This window comes from Hippopotamus amphibius, chromosome 8 (assembly GCF_030028045.1).
Source record: "Hippopotamus amphibius kiboko isolate mHipAmp2 chromosome 8, mHipAmp2.hap2, whole genome shotgun sequence".
NCBI classification, from domain to species: Eukaryota; Metazoa; Chordata; class Mammalia; order Artiodactyla; family Hippopotamidae; genus Hippopotamus; species Hippopotamus amphibius.
The window spans coordinates 135991682-136016786 of record NC_080193.1 but is presented as its reverse complement, the minus strand read 5'-3'; the positions used below and the strand labels follow the sequence as shown (position 1 = coordinate 136016786).

Genomic DNA, 25105 nt, shown 5'->3' with positions numbered 1-25105 from the left:
AATTGCAAAAAAAAAATCTTTAGAAAGAGAGCAATAGGTAGTTATTGAAATGTGAAGCTTTGGGAACATTAATAGCCAAACCAAAAATAAATAAATAAAAATAAAAATAGAGGTGCCAGAGCCTTATGCTTTCCTCTAAAAAAAAGTTCAAGCTCAGATTTTCATAGCCAGCGGAGAAACAATATTCATCATAGCTATCACCATCATTGTACAAAAGGAAGCACCACGTCAAAGGGTGGGAATAGAAAAACAGTTACAGTGGAATTCGTAAGTGAAGCTTTCCTATCCCCACCCCACCACCAAAGGGAATTAATAATGCTCATTAACTTAGCCTGTGATCTGTCCATTTACAGGCAGATCTGTTCAGATTCTTTAAGAAAGGACATTTTCTGTAATGCTATCAGAAAAGACATTCTTACAAAATGCTGTTTCCTCAACTATTTGTTGAAGCTGATCCAAGTTACTTATACAGCATTGTCTTGTCTGGCAGGCTGAGGCCCTCATCCCTGTCTTCTCCTTCCCACAAAGATAGCAGGATGGCCTGGGATGGTAGGTAAGAACCCAGAGATTTTTTTTTTTCCTTTTCCCTTTTTAATTACCAGAAAGTAGAACCTAGGATTATCAAAATAATTCCAGGATTTTTTGTTTGTTTGTTTGGCAGTAAGCTATGAACCAGTAAGATTTCATGAAAATAATTAAACCGCCCAATGAAAATTTACTGTTTCTTTCCAATACCTTTTTTCAGCTCGACGTGTATAACCAAGTATGTGTCTCTTGTGGTCTCGATCACATCCGGTGTTTTTAGCTGGCAGCATTTCCTCTGTTGAGGCCCCACTTGATTTGCCAGGCTTCATTTCTGTGAATATAAAGAGAGAAAACCAAGTTGTATGAAATTTAAGAAAGAATTAAGTGTTAGAATAACACTGATTTCTGAAATAAAAAACGAGGCTCTAAATGTGTTATAAACAAACTGGTCCTTTGGTTATGAAAAATATATGGGCTACAAAGGTACTTGAAAAGTCTTGTAGCCATCTTTTAACCACCTCATATGTTTTCTTTTGAATATTTATAAAAACCTAATTCAACTAACAAACAGAGACCAAAGAAGCCCCTCCTATGTAGTTGCGTGGATTTAGAATAATGAAAGTGAATTTGCAGTTCTTAAAATGGTGTTTTCTTCCAGTTCTCATAGAAGTGTTTTTGGAACAGTGGTCTGTACTAACAGCTGTATTCAATCTTGAGTAAAAGTCACTTCCTGAAGAGAATGAAATGCAACTTAACATTCGAACTTGCCCGGAACGTAATTCTGTGGGGCGTGTGTACTATGTGATTATGAAACTGGACATGGGCACCCTGCTGAGGTGATTTCTTGTAAATAGTACCCAACAGAAACGGTTAATCAGTTCCAGTGCTTTGAACTGAAGATTTAATTATCTAAAAGCATTGCTTATTCATACACAGAATTGTCTTAATTTTCAAGAATTTTACTCTTTGGTATTTTGAAATATAATTCCTTCTAGAATTATATGTATATAGAATCTATATCTTTATCTATCTATACATACTCATATATATACACAGATACACATGCCTACATGTGTTTACATATATTTAGGCTTCTCAGATTTTTTAAATTGCTATGCCATTCTTGAGTTTTAGACAAATTTTATTTCTGATTTTTAAAATTCATTCCTTCATTCATTGACTATAGTGAGCCTAATTTAAATGGAATTTTTGTTCCTGGCCTCATAAGATTAGTTCATTACATATATAGATATGAGAGGTACAGTTTTACCTATCTTAAAAATACCTTTTAGGTATGACTTTTACTCTCCTAAATATGTACTTATTTTAAAGAAAGAAAGTGTCGTATCAGTATAACTTGGATATTGCTGAAACTTAGTGGAATCATGCTTTAGATGGAAAGCTTTTTACTGAATCTCTTGTTTTTTTTGTGGATCACTTTTTTGCTGGCTAAACAATGAATGCCTAGTTTTCAGTCAAGACTGTCGAATTGAAATAAAAAGTCTAACACATTAAGCCAGAATTAAGAAACAAACATATAAAAATTCCAGCCTTCTCAATTTGTAGAAATCAAAACCATTTCCTGCTTTACTTTGGTAACAAAGAAGGAGCTAGGCTTTTTTCATTCCTTGACAAAATCTCTAAGTTGCTTTGAAGACCTTTGTTTATAATGTCTTTGTACATTCTTTTCTTCTTGACATGCTCCCCTCCCTCCTGTGAGATACTAATTAAAGAGAGGCCACTGTGACCCTAGATTGTTTAAAAGTCACCAAGAATGAGGCAGCAGCACAAATCTGGATAGGAAGTGCTCATTCCTAAAATACAACACAACCCTTAAGGCCATCTTATCAAAAATCTGTTGGCTTCTAATAGCATAAAAAAAGTGCTTCCTTTGATTTAAAACTTATACACCTAAAACCAACATAGAACCTCTAAAACTTACTTAGGCAATACATCATATATACACTTTTTAGAAGAATTTGCAACAAATAACATTATCTCATATATTAAATGATAATTTTAGAGACGTTGAAATAGATAAACATTAAAGACGTCTCGAGCATGATGGAAAATAGTCTACTTTGTATGTGTGTTTTTTTGGGGGGGAGGAGAATGGAGAGGAGCCCATGTCTTGCCATCCCTTTGAAAGAATTTGAGACAGCTCAGATTGTATATGAGAAGCTTGGTTTTCTCATATACAGAAAGTGGCAACACTTTAATTGGGATGATAAGAAAGATGACTGTAGTGCTGGCTGATCACGTAGGTGCAGTTAGGGCAACTTTGTTAATAATAAGTGATTTGAAAAAAATGGAAATAATTTAGTAACTTAAATAAGCAGGGGTACTGCCTGACATCAAGTTATTTCCCTCTTGAAATGACTTGCTGTTGTTAAGTGCTAACTTTCAAGAAGCAGTTTCTTATACAACTGTGTTAGTATTTGTTTAGCAAATGCATTTGATTACAAGTGGGAGAGACCCACTACTGTTTGTGTTAATTAATGGGAGTGGGCTTGTTCAGGAATATCTAAGGGAATCAGAATCTCTGTTATGAGACTAGACCTCAAGGGAACCCAGGAAAGCTGCCTTACCATGCCTGGGGCTTGGCAGGAACCACAGTGGCCGTGGGCCTTGTGGAGGCCAACCGGGTGATTGTTCTCAGTTCAAGGCACAAATTAAAGAGCAGGGGTTTTGAATTCTCCCTCTTGAGCTTCCGTCATCTCCGCCTCCCGGTTGCTCTTTGTTTAGCTGCTGCGTCCGGGTACTTTGCTTCTTGCTATCTAGTGGGCAGCTCCTTCTCTATTCCTGTGAGTCTCAGTGTTGCTGAGAATCCTTGCCCCGTGAGTCACTGTTACAAGTGATGATTCCTCCGTCTCATTGTTTCTGCTTCCTCCCAGCCTCAGCTTAGTCATGGCCCCTCAGCTGCCTCGTGGCCTCCCTGTCGGTGCACAGCACCCAACGGTTTGACTAGAGTAGGCTGCCTGTGAATATTGGTTGAATGAATAGATGAGGACTGTTGTTAGGGAATTACTGTTATCTTCTCTTTGAATCAAACTTCTGAGGAGCTAATAAGATATAAAAAAAATTAAGAGGCAGCTGGAAGAGAAAAGATACTTTGATAATTTTAGAGGCCTGATCATCTCTCTTTGGATTAAAAAGAATTCACTGTAATAGTAGCAGGAAATGATTTGTTTACCCAGACACTGAAGAAGTGGATATGTTTAAACTTGAGAGTGCAGACTATCCCATTAAAAGATAGAATTGCCTTTAAAATCTCCCACTTCATGCTATCCCATTTAAGCAGCTGTAGGTACTATCAGGAATGGAGGTCATTTAACTTCAGATGCCAAGCAAGGAAGCATTCATTTCTTGCCCATATTCCACCCAGGAACCAAGATTAAGGTCTCGAATATAGGTCTGAAGACTTCTTTTGGCCTCCAGATCTGAATTTTAATTATTTGTCTGTGAAGAGGTGATCAACTCCTGATTATCGTAAGGCAGACATCCCCTTTTATGCTTGTTTTTTAAGTCCTCTACCTTTCAATAGCTGCTCATCTTTTAGCTTTTGGTGGCCCAGGGTATAAAAGCAAACACGAGGACAGAGTTCTCAATTCTTTATTCGTTTGCTTGCTTTTTTTGTTTTTCAATATGGAAAGGAGGTTCTGAGGTTTATTTTGTAAAATCTTTCCTAGATTCTGCCATTTGTATAATAGTTTATGAGTAGATGGTAGGCACACTTAGACCCAAATGGGTAATTATGTTTTTCATTTAAAAGTTTTCATCTAAAAATTGGGTTGAAGAAGAACCTTAACATTCAGTAAAATAAATTAAAAAAAAAAAACATTCAGTTGCTCAGCTTTCCCTCTTAGAGCATGACTGTCCAAAGTTGCCAGTTAATGGGGCTTTCATTCCTCCTGCACTTTGGAAATGATCAGTATTCCCAAAGGCAATTGAGAGTATTTTCTCTCATTAGAGAAAAAGTGCTTTTCAGCTTCTGAGGACTTGCTGTGTGAAAGCAAAAACAAAATAGATAATAAAAGTGTTACATGAGTATGAGGAAACTGTTCTCTTTAATTTTATGAAAATGGTACTTCTTTTCTTGGACTCATACACCAATAAATTTAAAATAACTTTTGTTTGTAGAGTTGCAACTGTGTGCAAGGCATTGAGCTAGACCCCTAGCTCTCAACAAGCATACACATTCCAGTGAAATGCACAGATGGCTATAATCAAAGTACACTACAAGTGGCCAGAGTAGGGAGCAGATAGATTTCAGTGGTAACACATGCACGCTTGAGAGAGAGAGGGCAGTGAATGCGGACCAGGGAAACAGAGGCTGAAGGCCGTTTGGACCATGGGCCTGGATCCCTAGAAAAAAGCCAACATTGGCTCTCTAGATGTGGACTCCTTTGTTTAGGGTGATTACTAAAGTTCTAGTCTTGAGTGAACTCAATATAGAAAAGAATCTAGAGCAGGGGAAAAAAAGAAGGCAAAAGAGGACCAACAAAAGAGTAGACATTCACGAAGAATTCCATTAAGGTGAGTTACAGAACTAAATCATGTTGGATGGGAGCCAAGGGACAGTTGTGGGTGAGTGGTGGGAGCAGAAGCCAGACTGCAGTGGTCTGTAGCTAGAATGGAAAGAGAAGGTGTATAAACATCCACTGATGAGTGGTCTTTCAAGAACTTTGACAATGAAGAAGAGAAGGAATAAAATAGCTTAAGAAGTAAAGAAGCATTTCCCATCTTTTAGGATAGAGAGGACTTGAGCAAGTTAGTTTACAGGAAGAAAAAGCCACTGCATCTTCTGTTCTTATTTCTAAAAGAAAACTATGTTAATGTGTTACTCTTATAGTAAAGAGAAATTAAGTAGCTAAGAAGGAAGGAAGGAAGGTAGGAAGGAAGGAAGGAAGGAAGGAAGGAAGGAAGGAAGGAAGGAAGGGCAAGCTGGTATAGAAATTGGGTTGGGGAGGTAGGTGTGAGGGTGGGGGAGGAGGTAATAGGGAAATTCATTTGACATCAAGGATTCAAATGGAAACTTACATCTCAAAAAGAACTAGGAACATCTCTACTGCTAGGTAGAGAAGAATGCCAAGAAGAAATACATATATTTGAGAAAGAACTGAGGAAAGTTCATATAAATAATGTTGGATGATCTCTCTTATCATTTGGCAGTGAAGAGTGAGACTTAGAGTTTCAGGAAAAAAAGGTAAAGGTTTGGAATTAATCTGTGGGGGATGAGGGTACAGAGCCACTTGGAAATGAGTAACGTGAACGTTAAGCATAAGTGAATTTTTCATGAAGCCAGTGAGCATGGTTATGATTTGCAGTTGTTGGCAACGCAGGAGGAGGAACAGAAAAGTCTGATGGTCAAAAGTGCTTGTCTATAAGACAGGATGAAAGGGCTCTGGAGACTGGATACTGGAAAGAACAAACTTGGTGTCCCTGATTTGGGGCTTTAGGTTAGTTAGGAAGTGAAATGTGGGGAGGGAGGTGCTGTTGGTGATGGTGGTGATGGTGTGTCCTGATGGAACAGAGGAATGGAAGGATAAAGAGAATGAAAGGGAAGCTTACATTTCCACATCTGGAATGGGAAGAATAATAGTGGTGTGGGGTTAATGAAACAATGCCTGTAAAGTACTTATCACAATGTCTAGCATATATTATGCACTCAAAAATACTATCTGATACTATCATCTTTATTAATAAGAATGCAGAAGAGATGGAAAAATGGGCATTTTGGGACTTGATGCATGCAATGGTGTTAGTCACTGAAGTCAAGCAAATATGCACATTTTCTTGTAGCAGAGTTTAAGGACCAACCTGTAAGGCTGGGGTTTTAGATGACATGATATCACCTAGGAAAACCTCTTAGCTACGTGTGAAATTATCTTTATGTCGAAGGTAAATATGTGATGATAACTGATCTTTGTAATTTAACAAACTGAACTGTCGTATTTGCTTCTTCCCAAAACTCCATAAGGAGGTATTGTTGTCTTTTTCCTTTCTACAGTTAAACAGATTTAGGTGACGATTCCTAAGTTATCAAGTGGTAGAATTGTCTTTCAAACCTGGAAGTTTTCATTGAAAGCCCCTGCCTTGTCCACTATTCCATACTATAACCAGCAGTGGCAGTCTGTACGTGATGTAATGAGATCGAGTGCATTTCAAGGGCTGTAGTGTTTTGCATGGAAGAGAAGCAAGGAAGAGGCAGATGCCTCTTAGTGTGGGGAAGACAGAAGAATCAACTGCTGCAGTTTCAAGGAAAGTTGTGTCATGAGGAGAAAGTAATTCTCAGCTGTGTTAGTCATTCTAAAATATATTTTGGTACCATCCTGGATTTTAATAAAATACATCCTTACCTGAGAAAACATTTCATCAGTCCCAAGCCCTCTTAGGTCAAGAGGCTATAATTCGTATGTATCTTGTAGTAAACCTTTTTTTTTAATAGCAAAGCATTATATTCTATAATATGTTATATAGACATATCTTATATTTATATCTATGTAAACAGAGAGAGCTGAAATTAAGTGCTTATTTTTTCTGGGTTCCTGTAACTACTCTCTGGTTCATTCTTTATAACAGTGTTTTTCAGATAAGGAAGGGGAGTGTGTGTCCTCATCATTTCTGACCCATCGTGTAGAAGTAAGCCACAGTGACTGATAGGAATATATAGTATTCCTCAGGTGTGCTGGACTGGAAAAGAGACTGAGAAAAGCTGATTTGTGGTGAAGCCAGTCCAATAAGTACTTGTCAAGCTCTCAGAGGATGCCTTTTGATGTAGTAAATAGTGGAGAGTACATGGTACATCTTGGCCATGGTTTCATCAGTAGAGGAGTTTACATTGTAAAGACATTAAGTTGACCTAATTTAGGCATTAATACAGTCCTTGGAAAATGTAGTGAGAGGTCTTGGAAAACAGATGAAAGTAGGAAAAACTCAGGGTGGGGGGTGGACCATGAGCTGTGATTTCAACAGAGTAAACAGAGGGAGGGATGAATGTGGTTTGGCTGGTGGAAAAACAGAGGCTGTTTCCTGGCAAAACTCAGAGCCAGAAAAGAGTGAGTTCATCTGCAGCCAAAACACGAATAGTAGCCGGAAGAGAGGTAAAGGAGGAAAGGAGTTAGAGTGCTTTACAAGTGATGTTCATAAATTTGCACTTGATGTGGGAGTTTTAGGAAGTACAGTGATATGGCCAAAGAGGTCGTAACCAATTATTTTGGAAGCAATGTACACAACAATTTGGAATAAATAAGGACTGGTTAGAGGGAGAAACAAGAAGAGGTTCCAGCAGTTCTAGTTTGAGGAAATTAATGGATAAAAGATACAGAAAAATAAGAGTTAGTAAGGAGCATAGAGGTGCTGCTAATTTAGAAATAGTGCATTTTCACTGTCGACTGCAGAAATTGGCTGAATCCTATGTTTAATCACTTGGAATTATATAGCATTTTCCAACGGCTTTGCTGTCACCCTTGTATTATTCAGACTGTAGTCTCATATCTCAACTTTTTAAATGCTTTTCTTCTCTTTTTCTTTTTTTTATTTTTAAGGAGAAAAGAGTTAAATGGGAATTAAAGTAGTTATTTAAAAGAAAACTTTCTAATGTTGGAGCACCAAGAATCATTTTGCTTTGATTTCTGGAATCCTCTGAAAACCAACCTCACGAGGCTTTTAGTACACTATATCATCTAAAAATGCTTTAATTATGAAAAATTTCAAATATACACTAAAGTAGAAAGAACAGTTTCAACAGTTATGAACAATTTGCCCATTCTTATCTACTGATAGAATTTTTTAAGTGTTATGTGATAGATTGAAACAATCTACATGATTTTCAATTACAAGGGTTTGTACATCTACTTTTTTAAAATTTGGTAATTATCAAAACTTAAATTATGATTTTTTTTTAAATAAAGGAGACAGAGAGATACAGAAATGGGAAAAAATTCCTACAGTGATTTGCAGTGTTTTGTAGCCTGATATACTTAAATGATGTCCATGGTAAATAGCTTAAATGAATTCTAAAGCTTCTTAAAAGAGCCCCTAAATAGAATATATTTTTAAGTCACTCAGGAAATCATGAATTACAGAAGCTGGAATGATATTCTTTAATATTGAAGAAGTTTGGCTACTCATTTCGAACTTATAATTTGTCATTGAATTAACATTTCTTACAGTCATAAACTTGCTTTACTTTCAGGACATAGTAATATCTGCTTCAATAGGACTTGTGTGCATTTTGAAGATACTGTTTAGTTATTCATTAAACCAATATTTGAATGCCTAGTGTGTGCCAGGACCTGAGTTAGGGGCTTGGGATATATTGGTGGTTTGATATGTTAATAATTTCTATAAGATAATATTTAGTGTGAAATCAATTATAATTTTCTCTTATAACAAGGGAACATTACAGAAAAATGAAATTCATAGATAATCTCCACCCTTCAGTTTGACCAACCCCGAGTCAGTTAATAAATTGACCTATTTGTTGCACTTTTTCCTATTGGTTTTATCGTCACATCAGCAATGAAATGACTGAAAGGAAGGCTGCATAGGGAAGAAGGAGGAAGTGGGATCAGTCAGTTCCTGAACAAATATGAGCCCTCAGATATCAAGAACTACTCATAGTCACTGCTCTAAGTGTGCACCATTTACATCTTTTTCTATAATTGGGTCAGCTCACCCGCTAAGTTACTGCTTTTGATTCACTTTGTAATTTCATATTGGTTTTAAGGATTGTGATAACCATTTTAGATATGTCTTTTTATCTGACTTACCTGATTCACATAAAAATTACTTTTCCCGTCGGAAGTCCGAGGAAGACTGAGAATTAGTAGTCCAGGCCCTGCAAAAAGGGAGAAATCTGTAAGGCTCATAGGTTAGAACTGATGCCGTGTGCCAGAACAGCACTGAATGATCTTTTGAGTGTGCCTGTGTCCGTGTGCATGCCTTTGTGCGACTTACACTTGATAAAGAAGTAGCAGTGCGGGATGAATGTTCTCAAGGTATGTTTGTAACTGACAACTGTAAAGCACTAATAACAAGAAGTGTGAAGTGGAGAAGTCTGATAAATATCTACAGATCTAGGCTCATCCCCCTTTAACCTTTCTTATTATATTGTGTAAATGCACTTATATCTAAAGCACTACGGGTGAAACTTGAGGTGATTGTGAGGAGATGGCTGAGGAGGGAAGCTGAAAAGCTCAGTTGGTTTCTTTGTGAAATTAGGGGGAAGTTTCTCTTTCTGACTGGTGGAGACTGTGCCCACTAGTAAGACAGTCAGATCTTGGAAAAATTGAGTGTGTGAGTCATTTATTTGTAATCACTTAGTAGCTCTGGATTCTTACGAAGGCTAAAAATGAGTTTGAAAAAATATATTTCTGGAGCCTAGGCTATGAATAAAAAGAACGTGTGAGTGCGTTTGTATACACTGTGTTCCCGCACCTGTGTGCCACACCGCACAGATTCCAAGAGTCACTTTTTTCACATTTCAACACTGCTGAAATCAGGATGCATCTTAAAATTTATGATGTTCTGTAATTACTGTTGTCCATTTTTTCAAATGTTAACATCGCAGTAATTGTCAAGCATATTATAATCAGTGGCATCTTAGATTGCACGACATACAGTTTATATCCAAATATTTATAGGAGACTGATCTCAGAGAGATTTGTAGGACATTTCTCTTTTCCCCCACAGTAAAGCAAGAAGATTTATTCTGACAGTAATAGTTGAGGTCAAGAGAGAAACCATTTGATCGCGAAATCCCGTTTCCTTAATAAGTAATATACAAATGCAAAATGCAACATTCATTACAACCCCTTTTAGGATCCCACGCGATCAAAAGATTAGGATGCAAATTCACCATGTTTAATATAATCTGTAAAATGTAGTCTTTAAGATTTGATCACTCCATTTCTTACATTCAGCTCTTTTTAATTTCATGTAATCATCATTTTGAAAAGAGGATATAAACCATCATTTCTGTCATTTGTGTGTGTGTGTGTGTGTGTGAGAGAGAGAGAGAGAGAGAGAGCGAACTACCTTTCCTCATCCATTCATGCCTCCAACAAAACCTAGTACTCGTAGGACAGTGGGTTAAGTAACTCATTAGAGGTTTATAGACTGTTTAAGCAATCTTACAAGGTTGTTAAGGCTCAAAATAAGAATGATTCCACCCTTACTTTTATGGGTTGGACAGTGTAGAATACAGAGAAAAGCTCTATACAATGTACAGAAGGCATAGACTCTAGTCCTGGGGTAGGAATATAATGAACAGTTTTAGATTTAGAGGCAGTTTAACAAAGAACCTTATAATAGAAATAGCTAAATGTGGATAGATTGAATTTATTATCTTGGTCTTGGTGTCCAGGGAGAGACAATAGCATTCATTCTATTATTGAAGTATTTCTTGAGTGATTATTATTTCCCAGGCATGGGAGTTGGCTTTTAATAATGCTTTCCAAACTTGAGGTTCTGCTTGATGACCTAGGTCAAGTTGTTTAACCTACCTGAGACTCACTCTCCGGTTCAACGCACGTGGAGAATGCCTGCCCTGCCTCTTCCCCGAGATTTTAATGAGATGTACAATAAAGCATTTTGTAAGTTGTAACATTTTATAATATAATATACATTATCTTATAGGTCTGAAAACTGTCTTCAGAAATTATCTACTTCTTCCTCCCTAGTGCTTCCTCCAACTTAGAAGAATTGAACAGATTTTAACATTTAATAATCCTTTAGTTGAAACGTCATCACATCTGCCACTAGATCAAATGTTAGATTGGGAGGGAGGTGAAGGAAGGGAGGTTCTGGGAGGATCATTTTAATATGTTGTCAGCATTCTGGGAATGTTCTTTATAGTTTGGAATTAGGAATTGCTGATGTCATGATCAGTCATATTGTCATGACAATATCAGAATTTCCTCATTTGCCTTCTCTTCTCTTGGGGAGTATCAGTTTGCCACAGGTCTGTCATCAGTTTGTCCCATGTGTTAAGTGTATTAGATAACCCAGAGCTAGTCATCCTTAAAGACACTTAGGGTGGAGAATTTTTATGAGCTCCTTATGTAGCCCACTGCAGTACCCTTAACTAAGTATTCTGTTGCTGCAAAGTTTGCCTTCATATATCCCCAACTGCATAGAAATTTGCTTCTTATTCTGTATTTTCTTGTGTGAACCTTTACATTTATAATTTAGTGGAGAATAGAAAGCTTTTCAGCATCCTCATGTACTTAAAGGGTGTCATTAATTATTCTGTTATGCTCCTCTTCAGGTGAAATAAACTAACGTCATGGTCATCTTAGCAACGAAAGAGAAAGGGAACTTTCATTGTTTTTTTTCTTCTGTATTTTGTTGCTTTAAATCCTAATTTGTGTTGTGGACCCCAGGTTTTGCATAGACATTGGTTCTGTCTCCCAGACATTTAGGAATGTCTTATTCCTTTTGTCATTCTTGGCTTATATGAGGATTTTGTTTGTCCACGGTACAGTTGGTTGTTCAGTCTGCACTCTGCAAATTTTCACTCAAACAGTTGATTTTTGCTTATGGAAAGGAGATGGTTATTCCAGGTTTGAATTTTGTTTTTAATGATTTAGAGAATTTTTTTTGGCTCTAGTTTTCTACAAATTCAGTTGATTTCCTAAGTACTTTCTATCTCTTCCCAAGTCATGTAGCAAAAGGTGGATGTGATTAGCCATTTCCACAACACATCAGGCCCCCTCTTCCTCAACTCAGCTCTTATCCTTTATACATAGTCTGATCACTACAGTAAATGATTGTTACTTCCACCTCTTTAGGTAAGCTATAATTGCAGAAAATCACTTAATATCTTTCATAATTTGTAATTTCACTATAATTCATGGAAAATTAATTGAACTATCTCAAAGTATTCTGAAAAGAAGCACTTATTTTCTTAAAAGGCTTGCTGTAGGAATGGCGAATAACAGCTCTAATACTAGATTCCCACACTCAAAAAATGTAGAGGATTGAGGCATCCATCCAGGTAATGTAGGAAACAGGAATCCACAGTAGGTGCAAAGTGGAGCTTCTCTTTCTCCTGGTTTCTGAAATAGTTGACTCTCCTTTATTTTGTTATAGAATTTGATCTACAGATACAAATTCAATGTAGTATAAAACCAAATGAGAACAAAAATCTCGATTTTGTTAATTCATATAGCTGCCCCCACAGTTTTGTTTTTTGAAAAGAATAAGGACCCGTGTACCTATTTTTATAGAAAAACACAAGAAGAGAAATTTAACTTACAGAGAACCACTATGCCAGAAATTTGAGTGAACTTTGAATTTTATTAACTATTGAAAGAGCAAGGCAGTAACTAATTTATGAATAGATTATATCCAGAAATTTTTGAGTGTGAATGATTTGTTTAGAATTTAGAGGATGTTTTGCCACAGAGAGCTATATCCTAAATGATGATTAGAATGTTGGTTGTCTGATAAGCATCTATGAATCCCATAGTGAAGCTAATCTCTAATATGCTCTCCCACTATTTTTATTTTTTAATATTTATTTATTTATTGGCTTCCTTGGGTCTTTGTTGCTGCCCATGGGCTTTCTCTAGCTGTGGTGAGCGGGACTGTTCTTCGTTGTGGTGAGCAGGCTTCTCATTGTGGTGGCCTCTGTTGTTGCGCAGCACAGGCTGTAGGCACCCTGGCTTCAGTAGTTCTGGCACATGGGCTCAGTAGTTGTGGCTGCGGGCTCTGGAGTGCAGGCTCAGTAGTTGTGACACACAGGCTTGGTTGCTCCGTGGCATGTGGGATCTTCCTGGACCAGGGATTGAACCTGTGTCCCCTGCATTGGCAGGCAGATTCTTAACCACTGTGCCACCAGGAAAATCCTGGTCTCCCACTCTTTTTTGAGGGGAATTATATTCTCAGTTTCATTTCAGGATTCTAGAAATACCTTTCATCTAATCCCCATCCCAGCTTTTAGAAGATAGTTCTTTCTGCTTCTCTCCCAACTCTATCCCACCAACTATTCCAGAAAATAAAACTGCTGGTTGTAAGAGAGGAGTTATATTTTAGCAACCATCAGTTAAATGAGATTTAGGAGCTAGGTTGGGCCAGAATATGTATTTGTACTGTTAATTATGTATTCTAATATTGGAAAGTTTGCCTTCATAATCAACTGAACGGAAATTCAATGTAATTTCCTATCTTTTTAAAAGTGACTTGCCCAAGGTCACATGCATGGTAATTGGTGAAGCTCAGATGCAAACCCAGGGTTGGGCTCTTATGTTTTTCCCTGTGGGATTTGGACTTGAACCATAGATCATAGTAATAATAGTGATCATGAGTGTCATTGGAGGTTGGCGACTTGGAGTCAGAGAGACCTAAGTTCACACCTCAGCTCCGTTATGTATTGGATCTGTGGCCTTGGAAAGGTTACCTAAGCCTTTGAGCCTCAGTTTTCTCTTCTGTAGAATGGGCTAATCAGTCTCTCATGGGTGTGGGGGGGGGGCGGGAGGGGCAGGGGAGAGGAATCTGTTGAGAAAAGTGCCTAAAATATAGTAGTTACTCAATAAATGACAGTTATTAGTCTATTCAGAGAAGCAGCAGTAGGGCAAAGCCTATTTCTTTTGTTTTGTTCACCAGGATAGGTTTAAGAATCATTAGAATATTGCTTCTGGTAAGACTCATCAGAATTTGGCTATGTTTATGTTGTTCTATATGCCTTCTAGGATTATAGCTATAGAGCTATAGTTTCATTTTATTATACTGGTTTCATTTTTATATACATGTGATTTTATATGTGTCTAGGGAGACTTTAGGTCTAGAATAAGAATCGTAGAATTTTTAAAAAGCGAAATAATAAATAATAGAAAATATTGCTACTCCTTTAGAAATAAGATACTTTATCAACTCTGCTTTGTACCAGGAAAGAACAGAAATTTAAAGAATCTGCTGACCTCATATTTTTTTCTTTCTTTCTTTCTTTTTTTTTCTGTTTCACTGGGAGCTAGAGGCTTTGTCAGCTTTTAAACGTAGAGACTCTCAAATGTAAACAATTTTTTTTAGTGTGAACTGCTTACACTAACCAATACTATGTGGTTATATTTTATTCCTTAAAGATTGTAATGTGAAATAATGTTGGATGAATTTTTCCTCTTCATTCTTTTCTGTTTTTAATGTGACCCAAATAAAAATGGGTGCTTGAAATGCTTTAGCAGTGATGGAGGGATGGAGCCTGCTGCAGGTCTGTTCTTTTGTTGATAGAGCTGCTCTATTCTTATCTCATTGGATGTCTCTGCCCCCATTTTTCCCCTTCTTTCAAAGCTTAGCTTTCCCACCACACTTTCTTTCTAGTAATCTTACTCAAAGGCTCCTCTCTTATATGGGGCTCAGTAACACATGTGTTGGAATGGGGGCTCCCCTAACCTTTTGATTTTTCTGCTGCCTTCAAGGAACTCATTGATTAGTGGTGATTTCAGCAGCAATCGCCCCAAATCTACATCCTCTCTCATACTATCCATCTCTCTCCCTCTCTCTCTCTATTTTGTTTTCCTCCTCATCTGCACAATGCTTCCTCTGAATGTTCCTCAAATGAAAACATTTATACAGCTGAGCTCCCCACACCCATGTTATATCCTGTATTGATCTCTCCCTGCAGTGGACTCGCATAGCAGATAATTGTCTAGACCACTTGGCTGGCACTTACCACTTAATGCCTTGCATTATTCGCATCCAGCTACTCGGTGCTGTTTGGGTTACGAGTACTCACCTGGGAATTGGAGCATTATTTGTAAGGCTTTTTTGAGTCACAGCATTATAGTGCTGCAGGAGCGCAGGACAGGGTCTTTTAACCCTAGCTAAGCGTAGGTTTTTACCTTTGCTTGCCACTGCTTTGCTCTATGGTTAAGTCAGTCAGTCTTAACTTCTTTTCCTCTCATCTGTAAATGAAGCCTACTAACCCTTCCAGCTTCATAGGGTTGTTGTGAAAGTGAAATGAGATGTGAAATTTATAAATGAAAGTCTCATTTTCAAAATGTTTCTATGGGACAAACGTCTTCTCAATTCAGATTCTCAGGTTGCAGTTACACAGACACTTGGGAGTCGCCAAGTCTCATCTCCTCGGCAAGGCTGCAGGCTCCTGCATGTACTGATGGCTCCATCCTCATTATCCTCATTGATAGCCTCCTCTTGCCTCCCAGTGTGATCTCTGATACCCCTCACAGTCCTCCCGTTCATACAGAAATGGCCCTGGTCCAACACACAACCTCTTTAAAGGAAACAGGACAAAAACAAATGTGGGAGAAAACCTTGAGTTCACCTAGGCTCTTGAAACAGAACTTCTGTCCAACTGTTTTTTAACCTCTTAGACTTAAGCCTTAGCAAGCATCTTCATTCAGCCATTCAACGAACAGTTCTCAAAAAAGCAGCCTCCCCTTACCTAAGTTTGCTCTTTTTTGCTTGTCAGTTCCACCTACACCCTTGCTCCTGCTCTTCGCTGGTCAGCCAGCCTTGCTAACATTGGTTATTTACACAGTATATACCCACCTAAGTCTGCAAACCACCACTATAAAACCTAGAAAAGCACTAATAACAGCTGCCATTTATTGAGTTTGGTACTTTTGTTGGAGTACCATAAATATACTTAGGACAGTCAGTGAGGAGTCTGGGACTCAGAGAGGTTAACTGACTTGCCCAAAGCCATGTGGCTAGGAAGTGGAAATATGAGATGGGGAGCCAAATCTGTTTGGCTGTGTTCATTTTGTTCCTTGGATTGCAAAGTCCAGACTCACGTAAGCTATCTGAAGAAAGAGGGGTGGGCTGGTTAAGTGTACACAGGGAGGGGCTGCTGTCCGTCTTAAGAGCCAAAGCAGCTTCAGGGACTCCATCATCTCATGGCCAAGTGCTCACCCGCTCCTGGCATCTGCCTGCCTCTCCGCTTGCTGCCAGTCAGCTTCCTGTTACTCATAGTTTCTGCTTCCTCATAACCTTGGCTTGCACATGGCTTTGGCTTTTTGTGGCCTCAACTCTACCCCCTTGGCACTCTTGCTGTTTCTGCCCCTTTCCTAACTGGTTCAGCTCTTGGAGTTTTCTGAATCGAATTCCCAAGGGTGAGAATCTGATTGGCTCGGCTCAGTTTTTCAATCCCAGCCATGTCATAGGTCACTGGCCTATCTGTGGTTTGGCCGCCCTTGGGTCAGATTCCCACAATTTTACCCACCAGCTGAGCTGGGGAAGGAGGATGCTGTCTGACTGACCGGGCAGCAAAGTCTCAGTTTCCCTTTCAGGAAGATGAGCATCTATAGGGCAGATACCAAAGCCCTAATTCTTACCATGATAACTTGCAATTTCTCTGGAATGTTTCCTTACTTTGTCTTAAAACATTTGTTTCAAAGGTCAATAAACTTTCCCAGATGAATCTCACTAGGATCTATTCCTATAATCATTTCTAAGCACTTGTGAATATCTATAATTGAATCTGTATACATATATGCCTTCATATTTCTGTTATTTCTCTTAGGTTGGAATTATTGGGGCTTTAGTGACTTTGTTACATTTTGTATTTTATAGTCTTTGAGGGTGGAAAATCTATCTTCTCCTTTCTTTGCAGTGCTTTACTTAGTTAAGTGTGTAGTACCCACCTAAGTCTGGAACTTTTGCACCCTGGCTTGTAGACATTGTTTTTAAAAATACACCTTGTGTTATCTCCTTTATGTCATATACCATATGGAACACTTTTGTTTTGTTGCTATTTAGATATCCTTTTTATTCTTAAAAATAGTCCTTTTAACATTTTTAGTGTTCTTAGTATAGTTTAGTATATAGTATTAGAATTGTTTTTGTATTCCAATTTAAATTTTATTATCACTTAAAATCAGATCTTATCCCTGTAAAACGATTGCAGGGTATCAAATCAAGTCTTCCCATTCTAGAATAGCACAATATCCAAAGTATCATGACCTTAGAGCAGAGCCATAGAAAAATTAATCTATGCTGTTCTTTTGTGGTTTAGACTGTGGTTTCCTATGAGACCAGTCATGACAACTGAGGTTGTACATGGAATTTTTTCCATAGATGACAGGTTTGAACTGCTGGGGTCTTGGGCATTATGTTCTCAGGAAAAAGCATCTTTGACTTGAACAGTTCTACCTAAAACCTTATATTTTATACCTGTGGTTGATTACTTGTGGTGAAAGGTCCCAGAGAGAGGAGACAGCAGAGGGGCAGCCAGAACAATTGTAAATGCACGGGGTAGCCCGAAATAGCATATGTATTAACACAGAACTGAATGTTATTTGTATCATTTTTATTAAATCATTTTAAAGGACAGATATGTTTCTGTGAACTTTGGCAAGTTCTTACTTGTTCATTGTGCACCTAAGCACTCTGCTTAGAGTCAGTTTGCTGCCGCTGTTTTATGTTTTTAATGAAAAGAATTAGGAAGTATATGCATAGCTTGTGTGTATAGTTTTTAATCAGGTGAGACTTGCTAGTTCTCCTCACTTTTGCCAGGGAGTGTTGGGAGCCCCTGGCCTTAGGGAGGTGGCTCCCTATGTCAGCAGTAGGAAGGATATCTAGAATAGATATTTTTCAGTTCCTTGTTGCTGGAAACACCCTTGAATGGTCACAGCTTTGCTTAGAAGACTCGATTTCCGTAGGGAACACTTTGTTTTCCTGATGGCAGCCAGAGTTGAGTGCCTTCACTTCTTCCCCGAGTTAGGATTTTTCATTATCATGGCAGATGGTCTTTTCCAGGAAGGCGTTAGAGGCCAGAGGCCAAGGAAGAACGCTGTAATACTGACCGCTTAGCGTGGTAATATAACCCTGTAATAGTCACTGCTGAACAGGCCAACTGTCCCAGTGGCCCATCCACAGACCGTGGGCTCTTACCTGTGGGACTTGCTGCAGAGGCCGTCTGCATTGGATAGGTTCTAGCTCGATACACTAACGAACGCAAAGGTGATCCAGAAGAAAGAACAAAAAAAAAAAGAAAAAAGGACATCTTGAATCGCCTTAATTTCAGTTGAAAAACAAAGGAAATTACCTCCTCCCTTTGTCCCTGTTTTGCAGTTTCTGTGTCCCTTCAACAGAACACATTTGTGTCGCATCTAATAATTAACATATAGAAGGATCACACTTCCAGTGTTCGGGAAGGCTTACTAAACCAATGGCTTGAAATGATTTTCGCTATTTGATTTTGGCATCTTGAAGGTAAGCTTGCCAACTCTGGCATAGGAATGAAGTACGAACTTTACCGTGCGTGTCTGCGGTGAGGGGGTAGGGAGTGGAGACCTATTTTGTCTGCTAAAATTTTAGCGTGCGAATTGGGGGACGGGGCTTTGCAGAGGTTTCAGGGAAGGCTGGTTTGTTCGCAGAAGTAGGAGTGATTGCCCGCACCTTTTCCGGGAGAGTGGCCCGGGGTGGGGAGGGGGGGATAGTTTGGAAGGATGAAAGAAAAGAGACAAGACCCGGGACCAGTTAGTTGGCTTCCTCCCCAGGTGTCAGCGTGATGCGCGACGCGGTGCCCCGAAAAGGGGCTTGGAGCCGGGGTGCAAAGCTGCGGCGGGTGCCGCGGCCAAGAGCCGAGGGGGAGAAAAAGAAAAGAGGAGGGGGGTGGCTGCTCCGAGGAATGTGCGGCACGCGGGGAGCCAGACCCAACCATTGCAGCAGAGCGGGGGCGCCGGCGGCTCCCCGGGCCGCGCGGCCCCCGCCCCGGCCCCGAGCCCGGGAGGGAGCGCCCGGGGGGCCGGCCGGCCGGCGGGGCGGCGGGCGCGGCGCCGGGCGGGAGGGCGGGGAGGCGCGGGTGGGCCCGGGCGCGGCGCGAGGCGGTGCGCGGCCGCCTCCCCGCCCCCGGCCGGCGCGCTCTCGGGGCGGTGGTTGAGGCCGCCGTAGGTGGGGACGCGGCGGCGCTGCTCCTCCGCTGCCGCCGGGCGAGTCCGCGGCGCCGCCAGCTCCGCGCGCGAACTCCCGTCCATGGCACGCAGGGCGGCGGCCGCCCGAGCTGCCCGAGTCCCGCCCGCCGCCGCCGCCGCGCCGCACTCCTAGGCGAGTCCGGAGGTCGAGCGCGGAGGAGAAGTGCGCCCGGAGCTGCAGCCCCCGCCGGCCGCCGCCGCGCGGCGAGAGGGAGTTCCCGGAGCGGCCGCGGCCCCGGCCGGCCCCCTCCCTGCGCCCTCCCCCTCGCGGCGAGGCTGCCCCGCGCCCGCGCCCGCGCCCGCCGCCCGCCGCGATGATCTTCCCCAGCAGCAGCGGCGGCAACCCCGGGGGCAGCGGCAGCTGCAGGACGCCCTATCGCAAGCAGGTGAGGCGGCGGCGGGGATGCCGCGCGGAGGCCGGCCGCCCCGCGCTGCGGAGGGCGGCAGCCCGCGGCCGGACTCCGCCGCCCTCCTCGGAGGGACCGGGCTGGGCGGTGACCTCGTTTCGCAGGAGGCGGCCGGCGGGGACGGCTCGGGCTCCGGTGACCTCAGCCGGGGAGATGCCCTCGCCCCCGCCGGCCGGCCGGGCCGGGCGGGACGCGGAGGAAGGGGAAGGGGCGGCGGCGCGGCGAGAGCAGGAGCGCGCCGGGCCGGGGGCTTCGCCCAGCGCTGCAACAAGTTTGGGTTTTTTTTTGTTTTGTTTTATTTTTTTTCCGGAAACCTTTGTGTGTGGAAGAGTACGATAATAAGTCGTAACGTTGGGTTACAACATTCTTCACTTGGCATCTAAAGGACCTGCCCGATTCGTACGAAACCCGGAAGACTTGTGTGTGTGTGTGTGTGTGTGTGTGTGTGTGTGTGTGTCCGCGCGCGCTCCCCCTCCCATTTATATATTAAAAAAAAAAGAAAAGAAAAAGAAACAGGAACTTCTACTGTCACTTTCTCAAGGTTTTCAGTTTTCAGCAGCACAGGGAAATCCTGTGACATCCTAGTTGCAGAGATACTTGGAGAAGCCTGAGTCATACGCATGCCTTTTCCTATTTTAATACCGTTTCATACATTTTTTAACAGATTGAACTCCAAAGGCACTTTAGTGGTTAGATCAAAATCCCCTGCCGGGAAAAGGAGTGGAGCTGGAAGCGTATAGTCATGGCCTTTTGTTTTGTTTTTCATCTTTGTTTTTAAAAGAAGGTTACTGAAGCCATGTTGTGATAAATCTCACAGAGCCTTTCAGCAGGGGCAGTAACAAAACCTAGCTTTAAATTATGTAAAAAATGTGCAGGTCTGTTTAGAAAAGGTTAAACTGATTTAGAGGTCAGTGGCAAGATGCTTGTTGAGAAAACAAAAACATGATTGCAGATATTTTTCTTCCATCATATATCTCTTGTCTACATCCTTAGCCACTGAGACAAATCAATTAAGTTATTATCCCAATAATGATTCAATCCAACTGTATCCTTCCATGCAGACCATGGCTCTGTTAAGATCATGACAGATGACACTGATGCCTGGTGGCTTTCCTAAAGGCGTTCACAGGATTGATTATATTTAGTCCTTTTTGTTCTCAGAGTCATTTTTTGGGGGGGTTCGGGGGGAGGGCATGCCTTAGCATAAGTGTATCTGAAAGTGGTGCTAATTTTCTGAAGCAGTGACAGTGTCAAAAAGTATTGTTTTCTGTTCTTTGGTTCTTTCACTGTTAGCTTTCCCTTAAAAAAACAGTAAACACACCAGGTCTGTATGCCCTTGCTGTCCAAGTCAATGGAACTTTCACCTGGCTTAAGAAAAGCCCCTTCCTTTAATTAAAAGAAGAAAAAAAAAGTGCAATGTGTCTTGGCTGAAGTATGTACTAAAATTGTCAAGATCCTGAAGCCGGCATCTCTGAACTCTCTTCATGTGGCCTCATTTAAAATAAATGGCCTCAGATTCAGCACACTTACATCAACTTCATAAATGAAGCCAATTTATAATAAATATTCTCCTGAACCCTCGTCCCCCACCCGCCTCCCTCTACCTGAAAAGATGGCTAATTATGTAAGGGCCTTGTGTATTCATTTATTTGTTGTCAAAACCCGGCAGGGTGTTAGCTCTGAAATGGGGAAAAGGCTCTGAGGGCGAGGCCTTTTGCTGCAAGGGGCTGGAGGTTTTGTGTGTGGAGGGGGACAGCCTGCTGGTCTGGAGCACGCTGATAAGATGCTCTTCTTTTCACTGGGCTCTCCTTAGATTCAGAGACTAAAAGGGCTGCCTGAATCAGAAAAACAAACAGACTTTCTTTTTTCTATAGGCGAAGAAAGAAATGAATGTGTAGGCATTATACAGACACAAGACCCCGGGTACCAGTGGTATTTGAGTCAAAGGTTTCTTTTGTTAGTATTTAGCCATTCACTGGGAAAGCACACTTCCAGCGAGGGGACCTGGTTGCTGTGAGTGACTTTGTGATCTCATCCTGGCTTAGTCTAAATGGGAAGTCTAATTAATGCTTTTTATAAGATTTTGTGATATTAAGCTTGCACCTTTCAGTTCACATTAGTTCATTTTGATGAAAGAATAGGTACGTTTTAGGTGTATAATACAGTTTGATTTTAATCTAGAAATGTATAATCAGCTGTTAGAGCTGATTTCAGATAATTTGCCAGAGGAAAACAGCGAATGTGAGGAATACTTAAAAATCACCTTGGGTGGCGTGGGGAATGAGCTGGAATCACACTTGTATTATACATATATATTAGTACTGGCAAACAATCATTGAGCATCGTATAGCCTGTGGCTCGCTGTTCTCAGTGCTATAGGTGGGTTAACTCATTTAGTCATCTTGACAGTCCTATTGAGGTAGGTAATAATAATATCTCCATTTTACAGTTAAGAAGACTGAGACATAGATTTAGTTCCACGCTCAGTCTGTATGACCCAGAGTGCAAAGAGCTAGGCTTTGGACCCTGGCAATCAAGCGCTTGAAACAGCCACACTACAGCAGCCTGCTTATGACATGCACATCTCAGTGAAAACTCACACAGAGCTTCTTTGCATCACTGCCCATCACCCTTCTCATCTCAGAAGTCTGGTTTAGGGATTCCTCCCACCTATCTGGGGGGGGGGGGGCAGGGGCTGGTGAGGAGGAAGTTGGAGGTGAAGGGTGATGCTCTGGATGACATGGTTGGTGGGTTCGTGATATTTGGGGTCAGCATTGATGTCAAAGGATTGCTTTACAGAGTGACGGTACCATTTCTTTTTAAAACTTTACAAATACAGGAGTCAGCCAGTTTCAGTTAAAGCAGAGGTGGGTGTGCTCATCCCCTTCCTGCCCCACGTTGTGTATCGGGGGCATCAGGGAGCACTGATCTCTGGCATCATCTAGGATAAACAGGATTTTCCTGCATCACAGGCCTACGAGCATGTGCGAAATACACCTGCTCGGCTCAGGTCAGAGTAAGAGGCTTTGAGTGGAGTGATAACCCAGTAGGCAGTGTCTAGACAAAGACTGTTGGTTCTAGTCTCAGTGGAGAAACGTGTATGTCCTATTATTGTTGACTGTGACTTTCAGATGTAGGATGTTCCTTAAGAAAACCCAGTCTGTGTGAGAACAGCCCCACAACCAAAGTGAAAGCCATCTAGCAGGACTTTTGTAGTTCTGAAAATATTTTAGTATGTCTCAAAAGAAAAAGTGCTTTGTGCTGAAAAGCCTTTTATTAGAGAAAATAAATATTTCCATTTTATTTTGAATTCTTTTATTAGCTACCTTCCCCTTCATGTTTCCTTGCTTCCATTTTGGAACTGCTTTTCTTGAGGTAGGTGACTCAGTTATGTCATATACTTGGTTTTCACAAATTGAGGCATGTAGCAAGTCCCTTTTTGCCTAGTGGTTTGCAGTGGAGTCTTTGGGGTAGGCGAGTGAATATAAGAATTTTCGTGTGTGTTTCTTTTCTTTTCAAATGATCTTGCCAGTCAATAGCTGTACTTGTTAAGTGTTGCTAACTTTTGATGAGTGAAGTACTTATCTCCTCAGTTTAAATAGATTTACATAGTTTGCTGCTTTCTTGAAGATTAACTGGGTGTAGCTGCACGTGAAGAATTCAACAGTGATTCAGTGTTTGGCCTTGTTAGAGGATGACATACAAAGCTGTTGATTAATCCTCTTCAGGCGGTTTCTGTTCACAGCAATTTATGTGTAGTAGATTGGGTTTTGTTAAAGTTTGAAGATTAAAGTTGTTCAGAGAACTGTTTAAATGAACACTGAACCAGTCCCAGTTTTTTGTTTTTTAAAGAAGGTAAACCTACTCAAGCCACAGAGATTGGAGGTCTAGGGGAAATTAGCAGAAAATAAAATTGGTATACATAAGAAGGTCTTGTCCTGTATTTGTATTAGGCTATTTCAATATGGTTGTGATTCAGTAGTGCTTATGGGTGAAGGTAATGGTTTGAAATACGTATCCATAGACATGTGGAAAGTACGGAGTTCGGCATCAGTGAGCATCCAGTTTTCCCGCTCGGCATCCCTTTTGGCATCTCACTACATTTTCCATAGTTCACTTCAGGTTTTGAACACTTTTCTCATTTTTGTTCTTTCCTTCCTGCTGTCAACTGGGCTCACCATATATCGGTCATACTTTTCCAGCCCTTACATTGGGCGGGGGGGGGGGGGGGGGTCTGTCTTGTCCAAGTTTCTGAGAATATATTTCCAAAGCACTCTGCCAATAAATAAATATTTAAAGATATATACAATATCCCTTCCCAACCTCAGCTATGTTTAATCTTCACAACATCCATATAAAGTAGAAAAAGGTCAGGAATTTTGAGGCAGTGAATTTAACTGGCCTAGTTGGTGAAAGCTTGGTCTCTGGAGTCAGGGGTTCTGTCTGCTACCAGGAAAAAGAGAAGGAAGCTCGGGCAAGAACAGCTGTAGCCCCACCACACTTCCCTTTACTTGGCCTCCCAAAGACATGTGGCACACAGAGCATCCCAGATGTCAGCTTTGGGAATTGTAGCTCTGTAATTTATTAGTGTTTTTTGTTTGTTTCATAAAGGCCTTTGCTCTAGGGTTGTCAGATAACATACAGGACACCAAGTTAAACTGGAATTTGAGATAAACAACGAATAATGTTTTAGTATAAGTACATCCTAAGTATTGAGTGGTACTGTGTGTTTTTATTTGCTAAATCCAGCAACTGTCTCTCTGGAGAACCCAAATCACTTTTTAAAACAAGTTATAAAAGAAATGATAATTATAAACAATAGTATTCCCATGTTTTCCTTCTAAAATCTTGCCTCTTAGCATATGCCTTGAGCCCTGGTAATGCAGATTTCACATCTTAACTTCTTTAACCATCTCGCAACGTAATTGAAAGAACCCAGTTTAATAAGTTCTGGCTCTTGTCACTTGCATGCTTTCTCACTTAACCTCGCAAGGCCTCAGTTTCTGTTAAATAAAGATAATAGTGCCCACTCCACAGGACTGTTGTTGTTAATCCTTCTAAGGTGTTATTATTATTAATGTCCCTACAGAGCAAGCAACAGCAGGTGGTCCTGGGGGGCTCCTTGTGATCCTGGGAGACCTTGACACAGCCTCTAAGCATGGACTTTGTTTAGAAAGTGGGGGCAGCCTCCAAGAGGGGAAGGGTCTGGAGCTTGGATACGAGACTCTCAACCACATTTAAAAAAAAAAAAAGTAGAAAAGAGCATCCCACCATATTTTAAAACAGTTGTTCCTG

General features: G+C 40.8%; 1 protein-coding gene across 9 annotated transcripts in view; it reads left to right on the top strand.

Annotated features, from left to right (window-relative positions):
- The window catches only part of RBMS1 (RNA binding motif single stranded interacting protein 1), a 204900-nt gene that overhangs the window by 61064 nt on the left and 118731 nt on the right, over nucleotides 1-25105 (top strand). For 2 of the 9 annotated variants that reach the window (XM_057747133.1, XM_057747131.1), the window contains exon 1: nucleotides 19401-19789. The exons of 6 other annotated variants lie outside the window; for them this stretch is intronic. In XM_057747133.1, the coding sequence (XP_057603116.1) occupies nucleotides 19718-19789 (72 nt within the window). In that variant the 5' untranslated portion in view covers nucleotides 19401-19717. Of the gene's footprint in view, nucleotides 1-18561; nucleotides 18703-19400; nucleotides 19790-25105 lie in introns of those variants that run through there. One more of the 9 variants, XM_057747139.1, reaches the window with a different exon arrangement.